The following is a 19,600-nucleotide window of genomic DNA, read 5'->3' on the forward strand; positions in this document are numbered from 1 at the left end:
GCCGCCTCCCTAAGTCCTTTTAGAGAATTTGGCAGGATGTTCAACCGGCTTCACAACTACTGCCATTGTGGAATGTTGGCCCATTCCTTTTCAATCAACAGCCTGATCAACTCTACGCGAAGGAGATGTTGCGCTGCATGAATGAAATGGTGGTCCCACCAGATACGGACAGGTTCTGAGCCACACCCCTACTTTTTTTGTTTCAAGTATCTGTGACCAACAGATGCACATCTGTATTCCCAGTCGTGAAATCTATAGATTGGGGCCTAATGAATTGATTTCAATTAACTGATGTCCTTATTTGAACTGTAACTCAGTAAAATCTTTGAAATTGTTGCATTTATATTTTTGTTCAGTGTAGCTTATTTCATAAATTAGACTAAGGAATGTTTTGTGTGAAGTTATGACAAATGATGATTAGGCCTCACATGCAAAAACGTAGATGATTTCTTATCTCCACACTCAGAACAGGCTTGAAAAGGATACAGACAGTGTTAATTTACTGACATGTCAAGTCAAAGATTAAAGAGCACTCGCCTTAGGCACACCCACATCTTATCAAAGGTTAAAATAAATTAAAAAATCCTTTCCTGGAATGAACTTAAAAAGGTTAACATCACAGAGTAGTTCAATGTAATCAGTGAAAAGATCAGCACACTTTGGGCCTGAGTATGAATGGATAATTAACATTTATTGTGAAACGCTGGTTTGTGGTATATGTACTTCTGTCTGGTAGAACTTTTTTGTACATTCGGAGTGTTTGTGCAGATGTGTCTGGATATCACTGAGATGTGGCCATGATGCTGGATACACCTGTGGAAGAGGAACAGAAACAAAAGGAAAACACAGGTAAGTAAAGGGGGAGAGGAAGACAGGAGAGCAGGAGAAAACAAAGGGAAAGAATGTCAACAAAATTGTCTTTCCATGAAAAGTCTTAGGTTACATAAAGCTACACTGACATGGGGGAGGAAGAAAGTTGAACTTTGAAAATGTATGCTAAAAGTGACTACAGAGAGACAAAACAAAGCAACATCACTGGATACCAGCAAACAAGACAGGAACTGGGACACGAGACAAGGAAACACTCACTCTCAAAGTCAATCTTTTCAACAATGTTCTTGGGCTTGACGCTCTCCTCCTGGTTAAAGATGAAGATCTGCTCTTCCTCGTTCTCCGTCCACCCGTACTTGCTCATCCACACCTTAACCTGTGTGTCTGTATGGGGAGCACGAAGTCAAACTGAGCAGGGGGAAGTGGGATAGGACTTAGATAATTAACACTGTAGTCACAAAGAAAGAAAATAAATAGGACAGCACTCTCCAAAAGATATACATTTGAAATGAATGGCCTTACCAAGGGGGTCACCCAGCATCTCAGCCAGAAGTCGATGCTCAATGTTCTGGTATGTGATTCCAACCACATGGCAGATAACTGGAGAGCAGCAGCAGTTAAACAAGCCATTATCACATTTTTAATTGCAATACTATGCAGTCGGCAACTAAACTTGATTTCCAAATATTCTACTCACACTTGCGCACCGAGTCCTCAAAGCCTGTGATGCCGTCAATGAATTCCCTGTTCTCCTCCAGACTGGACTGTTGTGACAGACAAAGGAATGAGTACCATACATTCATACCATTAGAACTGGAGGTCACATTTCATAAAGCCATGATAGGAGTTGTCTATTAGCACAGCCATCAATTTTCAGTTAAAGTCACAAAGTTCTGTTTGGAACCGCTCCATATCAGGATATGATCCCAAAAATAATCTAACAATGACTGGAAAGTTCAGTGAAATGAGCAGGGCAAAAGGCTGGTGAAACAAAAAGACAGAAACAGGGATGTGTATTGTGTATACCCAGAAGGACTGGAAATGGCAGGTCTCCAGGAGGTTTCCCAGATACAGGATCTGCCTAATGGGGCGCTCCTCCTGCTGCTTTACTCTAGTCAAGGAAAGGCACCACACACAGCGCAAACAACTGGCCACATAAGACTAATGTCCACACCATTAGTCCAACACAAACCCCAGAAAACAACAATCAACCAAAACAAATTTTAGGCTTGGGCGGTATACAAATTGCCATACTTCCATATCGACCTTGTGCAATACCAGGCATTCTCGATTACCAGCACTGAACACAAGGGGTGCTATTTTCAAACACCAATGAGCCTTTGTAATCCGAAGGTTAGCAATGCTAACAAGTACATGTAATATCCCATAGAGAACGCTAATGAGTGCTTTGCAAACATTTTATACTTAAAAAAAAAATACACACATATTTCACCTTTATTTAACCAGATAGGCCAGTTGAAAACAAGTTCTCATTTACAACTGCGACCTGGCCAAGATAAAGCAAAGCAGTGCGACAAAACAGAGTTACACGTAAACAAACATACAGTCAATAACACAATAGAAAAATCTATGTACAGTGTGTGAAAATGTAAAATACTAGGGAGGTAGGCAATAAATAGGCCATAGAGGCGAAATAATTACAATTTAGCATTAATACTGGAGTGATAGATGTACTGGGGTGCAAAAGAGCAAGAGGGTAAGTAATAATATGGGGATGAGGTTGTCGGGTGTGCTATTTACAGATTGGCTGTGTACAGGTACAGTGATCGGTAAACTGCTCTGACAGCTGATGCTTAAAGTTAGAGGGAAATATAAGTCTCCAGCTTCAGAGATTTTTGCAATTCGTTCCAGTCATTGGCAGCAGAGAACTGGAAGGAAAGGCGGCCAAAGGAAGTGTTGGCTTTGGGGATGACCAGTGCAATATACCTGCTGGAGCACGTGCTACGGGTGGGTGTTGCTATGGTGACCAGTGAGCTGAGATAAGGCGGGGCTTTACCTAGCAAACTTATAGATGACATGGAGCCAGTGGGTTTGGCAACGGATATGTAGTGAGGGCCAGCCAACGAGAGCATACAGGTCGCAGTGGTGGGTAGTATATGGGGCTTTGGTGACAAAACAGATGGCACTGTGATAGACTGCATCCAATTTGCTGAGTAGTGTTGGAGGCTATTTTATAAATGACATAACCGAAGTCAAGGATCGGTAGGATAGTCAGTTTTACGAGGGCACATTTGGCAGCATGAGTGAAGGAGGCTTTGTTGCGAAATAGGAAGCCGATTCTAGATTTCATTGTGGATTGGAGATGCTTAATGGGCGTCTGGAAGGAGAGTTTACAGTCTAACCAGACACCTAGGTATTGGTAGTCGTCCACATATTCTAGGTCAAAACCGGTCAGAGTAGTGATGCTAGTTGGGTGGGAGGGTGCGGGCAGCGATCGGCTGAAGAGCATGCACTTAGTTTTACTTGCATTTAAAAGCAGTTGGAGGCCACGGAAGGAGTGTTGTATGGCGTTGAAGCTCGTTTGGAGGTTTGTTAGCACAGTGTCCAAAGAAGGGCCAGAAGTATACAGAATGGTGTCGTTTGCACAGAGGTGGAACAGAGAATCCCCAACAGCAAGAGCGACATCATTGATATATACAGAGAAAAGAGTCGGCCTGAGAATTGAACCCTGTGCAAGGGTAAGGGACAAGTTGCTGCAGGGGGTGCTGAGATGTTGGCCGGGGTAGGGGTAGCCAGGTGGAAAGTATGGCCAGCTGTAGAAAAATGCTTATTGAAAATCGTAGATTTATCGGCGGTGACAGTGTTTCCTATCCTCAGTGCAGTGGGCAGCTGGGAGGAGGTGCTCTTATTCTCCACGGACTTTACTGTGTCCCAAAACTTTTCGGAATTAGTGCTACAGGAAGCAAATTTCTGTTTGAAAAAGGTAGCCTTAGCTTTCCTAACTGACTGAGTATATTGGTTCCTAACTTGCCTGAGAAGTTGCATATCACAGGGGCTATTCGATGCTAATGCAGAATGCCACAGGATGAGATCCTGGTTGAAGACAGTAGAGGTGTATTTAGAGGGTAAGTTGGTCAGGATGATATCTAAGAGGGTGCCTATGGTTACAGATTTAGGGTTGTACCTGGTAGGTTCCTTTATAATTTGTGTGAGATTGAGGGCATCGAGCTTAGATTGTAGGACAGCCGGGGTGTTAAGCATGTCCCGGTTTAGGTCACCTAACAGTACGAACTCTGAAGAAAGATGGGGGATTTTACAGTTACAAAAGTCAACAAATGAGAGCGCCTGGGGAATGGGAGTGATGCTGGGGGCTGCAGGGCCTGTGTTAACCTCTACATCACCAGAGGAGTAGGATAAGAGTATGGCTAAAAGAACTGGTCGTCTAGTGCGCTCGGAACGGAGAGTAAAAGGAGCAGATTTCTGTGCACGGGAGAAAAAATTCAAGGCATAATGTACAGACAACGGTATGGTAGGACGCGAGTACAGTGGAGATAAGCTTAGGCATTGAGTGACGATGAGATGTTTTGTCTCTAGAGGCACCATTTAAGCCAGGTGAGGTCACTGCATGTGTGGGGGGTGGAACAAAAGGACTAGCTAAGGCATATTGAGAAGGGCTGGAGGCTCTAGTGAAATAAGACAAAAATCACAAACCAAAACAGCAATAGACAAGGCATATTGACATTAGGAAGAGGCATATGTAGCCGAGTGATCATTGGGTCCAGTGAGTAGCTAGGCGAGCTGGAGACATGGCGATTCAGACAGCTAGCAGGCCGTGGCTAGCAGGCTAGCAGATGGGCCTCAGGGGGAGGTCGCAACGAGAGAGCCGGTTGAAACCCCCTCGGACAGTTACGTCGGCAGACCAGTCGTGATGGATTGGCGGGGCTCTGTGTCAGCAGCAAAGGGTCCAGGCCAATTGGCAAAAGAGGTAATTGAAGCCCAGGAATTGTCTGATGGATCTCTTCGGTTAGCCGGGAGATGGGTCCCTCCAGGCTAACTGGTGCTTGCTTCGGGACAGAGACGTTAGCCAGGAGTAGCCACTCGGATAGCAGCTAGCTAGCTGCGATGATCCGGAGTAAAGGTTCAGAGCTTGCAGTAGGAATCTGGAGATGTGGTAGAGAAAAGCAGTCCGATATGCTCTGGGTTGATGTCGCGCTGTGCAGACTGGCAGGAATTGACTGAGCTGAGGCTGGCAGATGTCCGAGTTAACAGTGATGACCGCTAGCTAGTTAGCTGGCTAGCTTCTGAAGGGGGGGGTTCCGGTTCTCAAGTACAAAAATAGCAGATCCGTACCACATTGGGTGAGGCGGGTATGTTCAGTCCGTAGATGGAAATTGAGATAAAAAATATATACACGGTACAAGACAATGAAAACAGACACCCCACTGCTACGCCATCTTGGAACAGTCTCTGATCTAAAGTATTTGCAGGACAGACATCCCAGCTCATAAAGTTATACAAGCAACAAAAAAATGCAACTCACAGTTTTCCACGAGCACAAAACAAATATTAGACAGCAAGGCTGTTGATCCAGGAGGGGATTATCTGCTGTTACCAAACAAAGTCCACTTAGCTAACTAGCTTTTTTTATATTGAATTTATTTAACCTCATTTAACTAGGCAAATCAGTTAAGAACAAATTCTTATTTACAATGACGCCCTACACCGGACGACGCTGGGCCAATTATGCGCCGCCCTATGGGACTCCCAATCACGACCGGCTGTGATACAGCCTGGAATCGAACCATGGTCTGTAGTGACGCCTCTAGCACTGAGATGCAGTGCCTTAGACCGCTGCGCCACTCGGAAGCCCAAATTAGTAAAGCAAATGCACAACTAGATCATTTAGCACATTTTAAACAGTTAACTTAATAGTTAAGATATCTAGCTAGCAAACAATTCTTTGTGAATTGCATACTGTAACTAGATCAGCTGTCGCGTGCTGCACAACAGCAATTGACTCACAAGGCTCCGGTCTCTCATCAAAAATATCCCGTGGGCATTTCCAAATACCCCGGGAATACAGTATACCTTAACCCACTGTTCCTAGGCCGTCATTGTAAATAAGAATGTTCTTAACTGACTTGCCTAGTTAAATAAAATACCGCCCAAGCCTAAATGATTGTGAATGTTTTTGTTGACAGGGAGTACAGAAGTGGACAAATTGTACTTGTTGCAGGATTATACTCCTAGATTATACTGAGCACCAAAAGGATACGTGTGTCTGGTCAATCATGCACTTGCACAGAGTAAAGTCTGTGTGTGGTAGGTTGGTCAGGGCCTTGAGCAGAATCTGCGACGTCACTGTGACCTGGAAGTAGGCAGGGTTGAACTGGTACCTACAGGAACAAGAACAGCATCTTACTGATATAGCCATGAGTGGTGTTCTGCTAGCCCAAGAATCATAGGTAGACTGGCTCTGGCAGCCAAAATACGCCATCTACATGTGAATCAGTTCTCAATTACGATACTATTCTAGAAACAAAGCCCTTTACCTTCATATCACATCAAAATAATTTCACAAATGCTAAAATACACACTTACTGTACACTGTTAACCTACTTTATCAGTTGCAGCCAACATTATTTTTCAGTTACAAAACGTTTCTGCCAGACTTCTTCAGTTACACACGTGTTGGGAGCATGCTAGATAGTAGGGATGTGCATCTCTCCTTCAAGCGTGATTCAATACGCATCTAGATACATGCGCTCCGACAAAGGAACGATACTTTAAGTTTGAAACGATTCTGTGAGATTTGATAAGTGGAACGGGAAGCTATGCACTAACAACTGTTGCATGACCACATTCATTTTCCATTCTAAAGGAATACATAATACTGAGCTCAGGAATTGGATCTGTCTGACCTGACTCCTCTGAGAGGCCCTGTGTGTTTGTGTTTGTGTGTGAATGATGTAGTGTGTGAGCTGAGCCATAAAGGCAGACCGACATCTACCACTGTTCATGTAAAAATGAACCCAAACGCACTGACTGTTTCAATATTTCGTACGGTGAACCTGACAATCTAAAAGCCCCAATCAGCAGTTAGATGTGTGATCAGTTGCGTCCACTCCGGTAGCCTACACAGCTCCACCGGCAAATCACAATGACCCAGCAAATTACATTAGTTGTCGAATTAATAAAGCCTATTATTTAATATTGCGAAAAGCCATTTTACAAAAATCTGAACACTAAAGGTGACTCGGAGATGTAGTCTAGGAATATCAGCACAGTGTAAAGCTAGCACAGTGGCGCGAGCAGCTGCGGACCTCGCACTGTACAGTTATCTGACTAGTAGATCAATGACATACATGCATAACAGTTTGATAGGTTGAAGGAGAGGACACATCAAATCAGTCAACAGATTCGAGGTATTTTGGGAAGAAGGCAGATTTTTTATTTGAATCGGGTTTCTTACGGATGGATGTTCCATGTGGGATCCCGCAGACTGATGCAGACTGATGCACGGGCATCTTAAACATTTCAACCGGCGACTGATGATTATCAGTGTACCGTTACATCACTACTAGATGGCTAATTAGCACAGGTGGTCAACTGTCTTGTGAAAACACGCAGTGTTATATGGAGATATGGCCGTGTGGGAACCCTATCAAGGTGTATCAATTTAACATTTTGGTTTTTGAAAATGATCTCTTGTTGATATGAAAGATAAGGTCCTTATGCTTCCAAAACCGTACCGCAAGCGACGCCTGCTCATTTTCTTATTGAGCGCAGGGGCTCTTAACAAAACTCCCCTGTACAGAAGAAGCCTTTGTCCAATGACTTATGTAATGTAATGGAACTGAGTCATGATCAAGGGCTACTTACCACCCAGCAAGCAAATGGAACTACATGAGTTAACTATTTTCTACAGGCCTAACAAACGTGACAGTAGTCAGAAAGTAAGAGGTAGGGTGACTCACAATTTGAGGATAGCCAAATTGGCCTCTAGGTCGTAGGCATTTTCTTTAACTTGTGTTTCCACGTAGCGTTCCAATGTTGCCAGGTTCTCTGGGTTGTATCTGAAAGAGATCATAAACAATGTAACATCAAGGGCATGGATTCAACAGAGCCGACACAGCTAACTAACTACTTAAACTACAACAAGTTGTGCAAAAACTTGCAGAGATCCAATCAATCTGCATTACAACCAACCAGCTGTCAAAGGATGTTGTTGTGCTAACTAACGTTAGCTTAAAGTTTACCGGTACAAGCAGTTGTACCTTGCTAGCTAACGCGTAAAGTAACATTAGGTAAACCAAAAGTTTGTGACACCTGTACGTCGTTCGATATGTCTAATAAATTAAACAGATATCCAACTTTCTGCATACATTTCAAACAATCACATGGTGCTAGCATTACGTAGCAGCAGGTAGCTAGCTAAGCTAGTATTTATCAAACAAGTCTCCATACCTATCAATTCCTCGTAAGAGCTTTCCCACGTTAGCTCTCATCTGCTCGAATGCCGACGCCATTTGGTCAACTCTTATTGCGGTCTGTTTGATTGTAAAACGTAAGACATCCGCACATGGAGAGAGCTGGGAGAGCCAGCTGAGGGAGAGGACGGAAAGGGCTGTGATGACGTAAACAGGAAGTTGGATTACCGACGGATCACAGAAACATGCATTGGAGACAGCCTAAATCAACAGATCATTATGTTTCATTTGTGAGCATATAGACGAATGGCCAAATATATGCACTATATTATAATTGACAAACGTTTCGAATGACGTGAATGTACCGAGGAGCGTAAATGTGATGGTTTTACTTCCACTATTTTCAATAGACTGAAACCTTCTATTGTTGTGATGGAGTATGAACTAGGAAGATAAATGTTGGTTGCTGTAAAATCAGTAGATGTATTATTGTTCTCACATTGTAATATGCTCTATAGTTATAATGTTGTGGTAATTAGCGAACAAATTTACCACTAGAGCAGGGATCATCAACTAGATTCATCCGCGGGCCGATTTTCTTGAGCGGATGGTCGCGGGTCCGGAACATAATTACAAGTCATTTGTAGACTGCAATTTGACCGCAATAATCCCAAACATATAATATTTGACAAAAACATAATTACGATCACATGTTGCTCTCAATTATGCGTGAAAATACTTGGGAACATATTTCCAAAATTAAAATTACATAGAGTTGATTTCCTGGTGTTTTTCATGTCCAACAATGAAAAAAATATGCTCAGAAAAATTGGGGGGCCAAATAAAACCACCAGTTGGGGAACCCTGCCCTAGGGCATGTGGTATGTGACAATGCCTAATGCAACAGTTATATATTTTTCAGTGGTAATGTGTGGTTTCTAGGGGACTGCACAAGTGCAAGACATTACTTCCATTTATGGCCAAACCTTTAAATGACATAGGCATTGACTTCTCTCTGCCTTGATAACAGTTTATTGAAACTCCATTATAAAGTGAGATGTCTATTATCAGTTAGTGCACACTGTCGTATGCTTACCACAACTAACGCCATAGTCTCATTTTAAACCTGATCATCAGCCATGTCATCCCCTACACCTTAATTAACCTTCATTTGAACAACAAAAGGGCATCTGAGGTTGCTTGCTATATGCCTACACTATATATACAAAAGTACGTGGATACCCATTCAAATTTGTGGATTCGGCTATTTCAGCCACACCCGTTGCTGACAGGTGTATAAAATCGAGCACACCGCCATGCAATCTCCATAGACAAACATTGGCAGTAGAATGGCCTTACTGAAGAGCTCAGTGACTTTCAATGTGGCACCGTCATAGGATGCCACCTTTCCAACAAGTCAGTTCATCAAATATTTGCCCTGCTACAGCTGCCCCGGTCAACTGTAAGTGCTGTTATTGTGAAGTGGAAACATCTAGGAGCAACAACGGCTCAGCCGCGAAGTGGTAGGCCACAAAAGCTCACAGAACGGGACTGCAGAGTGCTGAAGCGCGCAGGACGTAAAAATCGTCTCCTCGGGTTGCAACACTAGCGAGTTCCAAACTGCCTTTGGAAGCAAAGTCAGCAAAATAACTGTTCGTCTGGAGCTTCATGAAGTGGGTTTCCATGGCCGAGCAGTCGCACACAAGCCTAAGATCACCATGTGCAATGGCAAGCGTCGGCTAGAGTGGTGTAAAGCTCACCGCCATTGGACTCTAGAGTGATGAATCACTCTTCACCATCTGGCAGTTTGACGGACGAATCTGGGTTTGGCGGATGCTAGGAGAACGCTACCTGCCCCAATGCATAGTGCCAACTGTAAAGTTTGGTGTAGGAGGAATAATGGTCTGGGGCTGTTTTTCATGGTTCGGGCTAGGCCCCTTAGTTCCAGTAAAGGGACATTTTAACGCTACAGCAAACAATTACATTCTAGACAATTCTGTGCTTCCAACTTTGTGGCAACAGTTTGGGGAAGGCCATTTCCTGTTTCTGCAGGACAATGCTCCCGTGCACAAAGTAAGGTCCATACAGAAATGCTTTGTTGAGATTGATGTGGAAGAACTTGACTGGCCTGCACAGAGCCCTGACCTCAAACCCATCAAACACCTTTGGGATGAATTGGAACTTCGACTACGAGCCAGGCCTAATCTCCCAACATCAGTGCCCGTCCTCACTAATGCTTGTGGCTGAATGGAATCGAGTTGAAAGCCTTCCCAGAAGAGTGGAGGCTGTTATAGCAGCCTCTTAAATAATTATGAATAGATCCACCATTGAGCACAAAAACAACACTTGTTACAGAATATTTTACATAGAAATAACATCTGTCAGACAAACAACTCCATATTAATGCCCATAATTTTGAAATGAGATGTTGGACGAGCATACTTTAGTGTACGTCTAACACCAGTTGGTGTTTGAGCTATGGCTGTTAACAGACACACTGTGGGCTTGCTTGTATGCTCACTTGTATGCTCAGACAGGGGGTGGCAAAGACCGGGCAGGGGGCGGGGTGTTAAAATGTCTGACTTTTCTAAATGAATGATATGTGACAACTAATGCAAAATGTGTGCACTCACTCGTCTACAATACAATAGTTAATTAAAATGGTTACCTGGACTACAGTGCATTCTGAAAATATTCAGAACCCTTCTCTTTTTCCTCATTTTGTTACAGCCTTATTCGAAAATGGATTAAATAAAAATGTAATCGTCATCAATCTACACACAATACCCCATAGTGACAAAGCGAAAACAGGTTTAGACATTTTTGCAAATAAAAACAGAAATACCTTATTCACATAAGTATTCATACCCTTTGCGATGAGACTCGAAATTGAGCTCAGGTGCATCCTGTTTCCATTGATCATCCTTGAGATGTGTCTACAACTTGATTGGAAAACACCTGTACATTCAATTGATTGGACATGATTTGGAAAGGCAAACACCTGTCTATATAAGGTCCCAAAGTTGACAGTGCACGGCAGAACGAAAACCAAGCCATGAGGTCGAAGGAATTGTCCGTAGAGCTCGGAGACAGGATTGTGTCGAGGCACAGATCTGAGGAAGGGTACCAAAAATATTCTGCAGAATGTCCGGGCTCTGGCTGGGCCACTCAAGGATATTGAGAGACTTGTCCCGAAGCCACTCCTGTGTTGTCTTGGCTGTGTACTTAGGGTCGTTGTCCTGTTAGAAGGTGAATCTTCACCCCAGTCTGGTGTCCTGAGCGCTCTGGAGCTGGTTTTCATCAAGGATCTCTGTACTTTGCTCCATTCATCTTTCCCTCGATCCTAACTAGTCTCCCCGTCCCTGCCGCTGAAAAACGTTCCACACAGCATGATACTGCCACCACCATGCTTCAACGTAGGGATGGTGGCAGGGTTCCTCCAGATGTGGCGCTTGGCATTTAGCCCAAAGAGATCAATCTTGGTTTCATCAGAACAGAGAATCTTGTTTCTCATGGTCTGAGAGTCTTTAGGTGCCTTTGGCAAACGCCAAGCGGGCTGTCATGTGCCTTTTTACTGAGGAGTGGCTTCCATCTGGCCACTCTGCCATATAGGCCTGATTGGTGGAGTGCTGGATAGATGGTTGTTCTTCTGGAAGGTTCTCCCATCTCCACAGAGGAACTCTAGAGCTCTGTCAGAGTGAGCTTCGGGTTCTTGGTCACCTCCTTGACCAAGCCTCTTCTCCCCCGATTTCTCAGTTTGGCCAGGCGGCCAGCTCTAGGTTGAGTCTGTGGTTCCAAACTTCTTCCATTTAAGAATGATTGAGGCCATTGTTCTTGGGGACCTTCAATGCTGAAGAAATGTTTTGGTATCCTTCCCCGATCTGTGCCTCGACACAATCCTGTCTCGGAGCGCTACGAACATTTCCTTCAACCTCATAGCTTGGTTTTCGCTCTGAAATGCACTGTCAACTGTGGGACCTTATATAGGCAGGTGTGTGCCTTTCCAAATCATGGCCAATCAATTGAATTTACCACAGGTGGACTCCAATCAAGTTGTATAAACATCTCAAGGATGATCAATGGAAACGATGCACCTGAGCTCAATTTGGAGTCTCATAGCAAAGGTTCTGAATACTTAAGTAAATAAGGTATTTCAGATTTTCATTTTTAATACATTAGCAGAATTTTCTAAAAACCTTTTTGCTTTGTTATTATGTAGTATTGTGTGTAGATTGATGAGGAAATATTTTTATTTAATCCATTTTAGAATAAGGCTGTAACATAACAAAATGTTAAGGAGTCTGAGTACTTTCCAAATGCACTGTATACACTCACACACTACACTCACACAAACCCACACACATTCACATGCTCTAAATACACACACAACACACACGAATAACGATACCGCACGCACACTTTCACATTCATCATAAGCTGCTGCTACTCTGTTCTTTATTTTACTCTTATTATTATCTATCCTGATGCCTAGTCACTTTACTCTGCCTTCATGTACATATCTACCTCAAATACCTCGTACCCCTGCACATAGATCTGGTACTGGTACTCGCTGTATATAGCTCCACATAGATCTGGTACTGGTACTCCCTGTATATAGCTCCACATAGATCTGGTACTGGTACTCCCTGTATATAGCTCCACATAGATCTGGTACTGGTACTCCCTGTATATAGCTCCACATAGATCTGGTACTGGTACTCCCTGTATATAGCTCCACATAGATCTGGTACTGGTACTCCCTGTCTATAGCTCCACATTGATCTGGTACTGGTACTCCCTGTATATAGCTCCACATAGATCTGGTACTGGTAGTCCCTGTATATAGCTCCACATAGATCTGGTACTAGTACTCCCTGTATATAGCTCCACATAGATCTGGTACTGGTACTCCCTGTATATAGCTCCACATAGATCTGGTACTAGTACTCCCTGTATATAGCTCCACATGCATCTGGTACTGGTACTCCCTGTATATAGTTCTACATTGATATGGTACTGGTACTCCCTGTATATAGCTCCACATAGATCTGGTACTGGTACTCCCTGTATATAGCTCCACATGCATCTGGTACTGGTACTCCCTGTATATAGCTCCACATTGATCTGGTACTGGTACTCCCTGTATATAGCTCCACATTGATCTGGTACTGGTATTCCCTGTATATAGCTCCACATGCATCTGGTACTGGTACTGTCTATATAGCTCCACATTGATCTGGTACTGGTACTCCCTGTATATAGCTCCACATAGATCTGGTACTGGTACTCCCTGTATATAGCTCCACATGCATCTGGTACTGGTACTCCCTGTATATAGCTCCACATTGATCTGGTACTGGTACTCCCTGTATATAGCTCCACATAGATCTGGTACTGCTACTCCCTGTATATAGCTCCACATGCATCTGGTACTGGTACTCCCTGTATATAGCTCCACATACATCTGGTACTGGTACTCCCTGTATATAGCTCCACATAGATCTGGTACTCCATGTATATAGCTCCACATAGATCTGGTACTGGTACTCCCTGTATATAGCTCCACATAGATCTGGTACTGTTACTCCCTGTATATAGCTCCACATAGATCTGGTACTGGTACTCCCTGTATATAGCTCCACATAGATCTGGTACTAGTACTCCCTGTATATAGCTCCACATAGATCTGGTACTGGTACTCCCTGTATATAGCTCCACATAGATCTGGTACTCCCTGTATATAGCTCCACATTCATCTGGTACTGGTACTCCCTGTATATAGCTCCACATAGATCTGGTACTAGTACTCCCTGTATATAGCTCCACATAGATCTGGTACTGGTACTCCCTGTATATAGCTCCACATAGATCTGGTACTCCCTGTATATAGCTCCACATAGATCTGGTACTGGTACTCCCTGTATATAGCTCCACATAGATCTGGTACTGGTACTCCCTGTATATAGCTCCACATAGATCTGGTACTGGTACTCCCTGTATATAGCTCCACATTGATCTGGTACTGGTACTCCCTGTATATAGCTCCACATTGATCTGGTACTGGTACACCCTGTATATAGCTCCACATAGATCTGGTACTGGTACTCCCTGTATATAGCTCCACATAGATCTGGTACTGGTACTCCCTGTATATAGCTCCACATTGATCTGGTACTGGTACTCCCTGTATATAGCTCCACATTGATCTGGTACTGGTACTCCCTGTATATAGCTCCACATTGATCTGGTATTGGTACTCCTTGTATATAGCTCCACATTGATCTGGTACTCCCTGTATATAGCTCCACATAGATCTGGTACTGGTACTACCTGTATATAGCTCCACATAGATCTGGTACTGGTACTCCCTGTATATAGCTCCACATTGATCTGGTACTCCCTGTATATAGCTCCACATTGATCTGGTACTGGTACTCCTTGTATATAGCTCCACATTGATCTGGTACTCCCTGCATATAGCTCCACATAGATCTGGTACTGGTACTCCCTGTATATAGCTCCACATAGATCTGGTACTGGTACTCCCTGTATATAGCTCCACATTGATCTGGTACTCCCTGTATATAGCTCCACATAGATCTGGTACTGGTACTCCCTGTATATAGCTCCACATAGATCTGGTACTGGTACTCCCTGTATATAGCTCCACATAGATCTGGTACTGGTACTCCCTGTATATAGCTCCACATAGATCTGGTACTGGTACTCCCTGTATATAGCTCCACATAGATCTGGTACTGGTACTCCCTGTATATAGCTCCACATAGATCTGGTACTGGTACTCCCTGTATATAGCTCCACATAGATCTGGTACTGGTACTGCCTGTATATAGCTCCACATAGATCTGGTACTAGTACTCCCTGTATATAGCTCCACATAGATCTGGTACTGGTACTCCTTGTATATAGCTCCACATAGATCTGGTACTGGTACTCCCTGTATATAGCTCCACATAGATCTGGTACTGGTACTCTCTGTATATAGCTCCACATAGATCTGGTACTGGTACTCCCTGTATATAGCTCCACATTGATCTGGTACTCCCTGTATATAGCTCCACATAGATCTGGTACTGGTACTCCCTGTATATACCTCCACATTGATCTGGTACTGGTATTCCCTGTATATAGCTCCACATGCATCTGGTACTGGTACTCCCTGTATATAGCTCCACATAGATCTGGTACTGATACTCCCTGTATATAGCTCCACATAGATCTGGTACTGGTACTCCCTGTATATAGCTCCACATAGATCTGGTACTGGTACTCCCTGTATATAGCTCCACATAGATCTGGTACTGGTACTCCCTGTATATAGCTCCACATAGATCTGGTACTGGTACTCCCTGTATATAGCTCCACATAGATCTGGTACTGGTACTCCCTGTATATAGCTCCACATAGATCTGGTACTGGTACTCCTTGTATATAGCTCCACATAGATCTGGTACTGGTACTCCCTGGATATACCTCCACATAGATCTGGTACTGGTACTCCCTGTATATAGCTCCACATAGATCTGGTACTGGTACTCCCTGTATATAGCTCCACATAGATCTGGTACTGGTACTCCCTGTATATAGCTCCACATAGATCTGGTACTGGTACTCCCTGTATATAGCTCCACATAGATCTGGTACTGGTACTGCCTGTATATAGCTCCACATAGATCTGGTACTAGTACTCCCTGTATATAGCTCCACATAGATCTGGTACTGGTACTCCTTGTATATAGCTCCACATAGATCTGGTACTGGTACTCCCTGTATATAGCTCCACATAGATCTGGTACTGGTACTCTCTGTATATAGCTCCACATAGATCTGGTACTGGTACTCCCTGTATATAGCTCCACATTGATCTGGTACTCCCTGTATATAGCTCCACATATATCTGGTACTGGTACTCCCTGTATATACCTCCACATTGATCTGGTACTGGTATTCCCTGTATATAGCTCCACATGCATCTGGTACTGGTACTCCCTGTATATAGCTCCACATAGATCTGGTACTGATACTCCCTGTATATAGCTCCACATAGATCTGGTACTGGTACTCCCTGTATATAGCTCCACATAGATCTGGTACTGGTACTCCCTGTATATAGCTCCACATAGATCTGGTACTGGTACTCCCTGTATATAGCTCCACATAGATCTGGTACTGGTACTCCCTGTATATAGCTCCACATAGATCTGGTACTGGTACTCCCTGTATATAGCTCCACATAGATCTGGTACTGGTACTCCTTGTATATAGCTCCACATAGATCTGGTACTGGTACTCCCTGGATATACCTCCACATAGATCTGGTACTGGTACTCCCTGTATATAGCTCCACATAGATCTGGTACTGGTACTCCCTGTATATAGCTCCACATAGATCTGGTACTAGTACTCCCTGTATATAGCTCCACATAGATCTGGTACTGGTACTCCCTGTATATAGCTCCACATAGATCTGGTACTGGTACTCCCTGTATATAGCTCCACATAGATCTGGTACTGGTACTCCCTGTATATAGCTCCACATAGATCTGGTACTGGTACTCCCTGTATATAGCTCCACATAGATCTGGTACTCCCTGTATATAGCTCCACATTCATCTGGTACTGGTACTCCCTGTATATAGCTCCACATAGATCTGGTACTAGTACTCCCTGTATATAGCTCCACATAGATCTGGTACTGGTACTCCCTGTATATAGCTCCACATAGATCTGGTACTCCTTGTATATAGCTCCACATAGATCTGGTACTGGTACTCCCTGTATATAGCTCCACATAGATCTGGTACTGGTTCTCCCTGTATATAGCTCCACATAGATCTGGTACTGGTACTCCATGTATATAGCTCCACATTGATCTGGTACTGGTACTCCCTGTATATAGCTCCACATTGATCTGGTACTGGTACTCCCTGTATATAGCTCCACATAGATCTGGTACTGGTACTCCCTGTATATAGCTCCACATAGATCTGGTACTGGTACTCTCTGTATATAGCTCCACATAGATCTGGTACTGGTACTCCCTGTATATAGCTCCACATTGATCTGGTACTCCCTGTATATAGCTCCACATAGATCTGGTACTGGTACTCCCTGTATATAGCTCCACATTGATCTGGTACTGGTATTCCCTGTATATAGCTCCACATGCATCTGGTACTGGTACTCCCTGTATATAGCTCCACATACATCTGGTACGGGTACTCCCTGTATATAGCTCCACATAGATCTGGTACTCCCTGTATATAGCTCCACATAGATCTGGTACTGGTACTCCCTGTATATAGCTCCACATAGATCTGGTACTGGTACTCCCTGTATATAGCTCCACATAGATCTGGTACTGGTACTCCCTGTATATAGCTCCACATAGATCTGGTACTAGTACTCCCTGTATATAGCTCCACATAGATCTGGTACTGGTACTCCCTGTATATAGCTCCACATAGATCTGGTACTGGTACTCCCTGTATATAGCTCCACATAGATCTGGTACTGGTACTCCCTGTATATAGCTCCACATAGATCTGGTACTCATACTCCCTGTATATAGCTCCACGTAGATCTGGTACTGATACTCCCTGTATATAGCTCCACATTGATCTGGTACTGGTACTCCCTGTATATAGCTCCACATAGATCTGGTACTGATACTCCCTGTATATAGCTCCACATAGATCTGGTACTGGTACTCCCTGTATATAGCTCCACATAGATCTGGTACTGGTACTCCCTGTATATAGCTCCACATAGATCTGGTACTGGTACTCCCTGTATATAGCTCCACATTGATCTGGTACTCCCTGTATATAGCTCCACATAGATCTGGTACTGGTACTCCCTGTATATAGCTCCACATTGATCTGGTACTGGTATTCCCTGTATATAGCTCCACATGCATCTGGTACTGGTACTCCCTGTATATAGCTCCACATAGATCTGGTACTGATACTCCCTGTATATAGCTCCACATAGATCTGGTACTGGTACTCCCTGTATATAGCTCCACATAGATCTGGTACTGGTACTCCCTGTATATAGCTCCACATAGATCTGGTACTGGTACTCCCTGTATATAGCTCCACATAGATCTGGTACTGGTACTCCCTGTATATAGCTCCACATAGATCTGGTACTGGTACTCCTTGTATATAGCTCCACATAGATCTGGTACTGGTACTCCCTGGATATACCTCCACATAGATCTGGTACTGGTACTCCCTGTATATAGCTCCACATAGATCTGGTACTGGTACTCCCTGTATATAGCTCCACATAGATCTGGTACTAGTACTCCCTGTATATAGCTCCACATAGATCTGGTACTGGTACTCCCTGTATATAGCTCCACATAGATCTGGTACTGGTACTCCCTGTATATAGCTCCACATAGATCTGGTACTGGTACTCCCTGTATATAGCTCCACATAGATCTGGTACTGGTACTCCCTGTATATAGCTCCACATAGATCTGGTACTCCCTGTATATAGCTCCACATTCATCTGGTACTGGTACTCCCTGTATATAGCTCCACATAGATCTGGTACTAGTACTCCCTGTATATAGCTCCACATAGATCTGGTACTGGTACTCCCTGTATATAGCTCCACATAGATCTGGTACTCCTTGTATATAGCTCCACATAGATCTGGTACTGGTACTCCCTGTATATAGCTCCACATAGATCTGGTACTGGTTCTCCCTGTATATAGCTCCACATAGATCTGGTACTGGTACTCCATGTATATAGCTACACATTGATCTGGTACTGGTACTCCCTGTATATAGCTCCACATAGATCTGGTACTGGTACTCCCTGTATATAGCTCCACATAGATCTGGTACTGGTACTCTCTGTATATAGCTCCACATAGATCTGGTACTGGTACTCCCTGTATATAGCTCCACATTGATCTGGTACTCCCTGTATATAGCTCCACATAGATCTGGTACTGGTACTCCCTGTATATAGCTCCACATTGATCTGGTACTGGTATTCCCTGTATATAGCTCCACATGCATCTGGTACTGGTACTCCCTGTATATAGCTCCACATTGATCTGGTATTGGTACTCCTTGTATATAGCTCCACATTGATCTGGTACTCCCTGTATATAGCTCCACATAGATCTGGTACTGGTACTCCCTGTATATAGCTCCACATAGATCTGGTACTGGTACTCCCTGTATATAGCTCCACATTGATCTGGTACTCCCTGTATATAGCTCCACATTGATCTGGTACTGGTACTCCTTGTATATAGCTCCACATTGATCTGGTACTCCCTGTATATAGCTCCACATAGATCTGGTACTGGTACTCCCTGTATATAGCTCC

At 43.7% G+C, this 19,600-nt stretch overlaps 1 protein-coding gene across 1 annotated transcript; it reads right to left on the reverse strand.

Moving 5' to 3' along the window:
* Window positions 1-666: 666 nt before the first annotated feature.
* Window positions 667-8,437, reverse strand: LOC115163181 (eukaryotic translation initiation factor 3 subunit K). The gene is made up of 8 exons (XM_029714854.1): window positions 8,260-8,437; window positions 7,770-7,868; window positions 6,068-6,188; window positions 1,858-1,935; window positions 1,529-1,595; window positions 1,354-1,431; window positions 1,090-1,215; window positions 667-813 (listed from the first exon to the last, which is right to left on the reverse strand). Exons 1-8 carry the CDS (start codon window positions 8,319-8,321, stop codon window positions 782-784), a joined length of 663 nt encoding a protein of 220 aa, XP_029570714.1. The 5' UTR covers window positions 8,322-8,437; the 3' UTR covers window positions 667-781.
* Window positions 8,438-19,600: the final 11,163 nt, after the last annotated feature.

This window comes from Salmo trutta, chromosome 26 (assembly GCF_901001165.1).
Source record: "Salmo trutta chromosome 26, fSalTru1.1, whole genome shotgun sequence".
Lineage (NCBI taxonomy): Eukaryota > Metazoa > Chordata > Actinopteri > Salmoniformes > Salmonidae > Salmo > Salmo trutta.

Bases quoted from the DNA above. Each gene is read 5' to 3' on its own strand.
- LOC115163181 (XM_029714854.1), bottom strand. From the start codon at position 8,321: ATGGCGTCGGCATTCGAGCAGATGAGAGCTAACGTGGGAAAGCTCTTA. The intron at 1,216-1,353 runs GTAAGGCCATTC...CTCCCCATACAG, and splicing joins GATGCTGGGTGACCCCCTTG to ACACACAGGTTAAGGTGTGG. The intron at 814-1,089 runs GTGAGTGTTTCC...CCTCTTCCACAG, and splicing joins TGAAAAGATTGACTTTGAGA to GTGTATCCAGCATCATGGCC.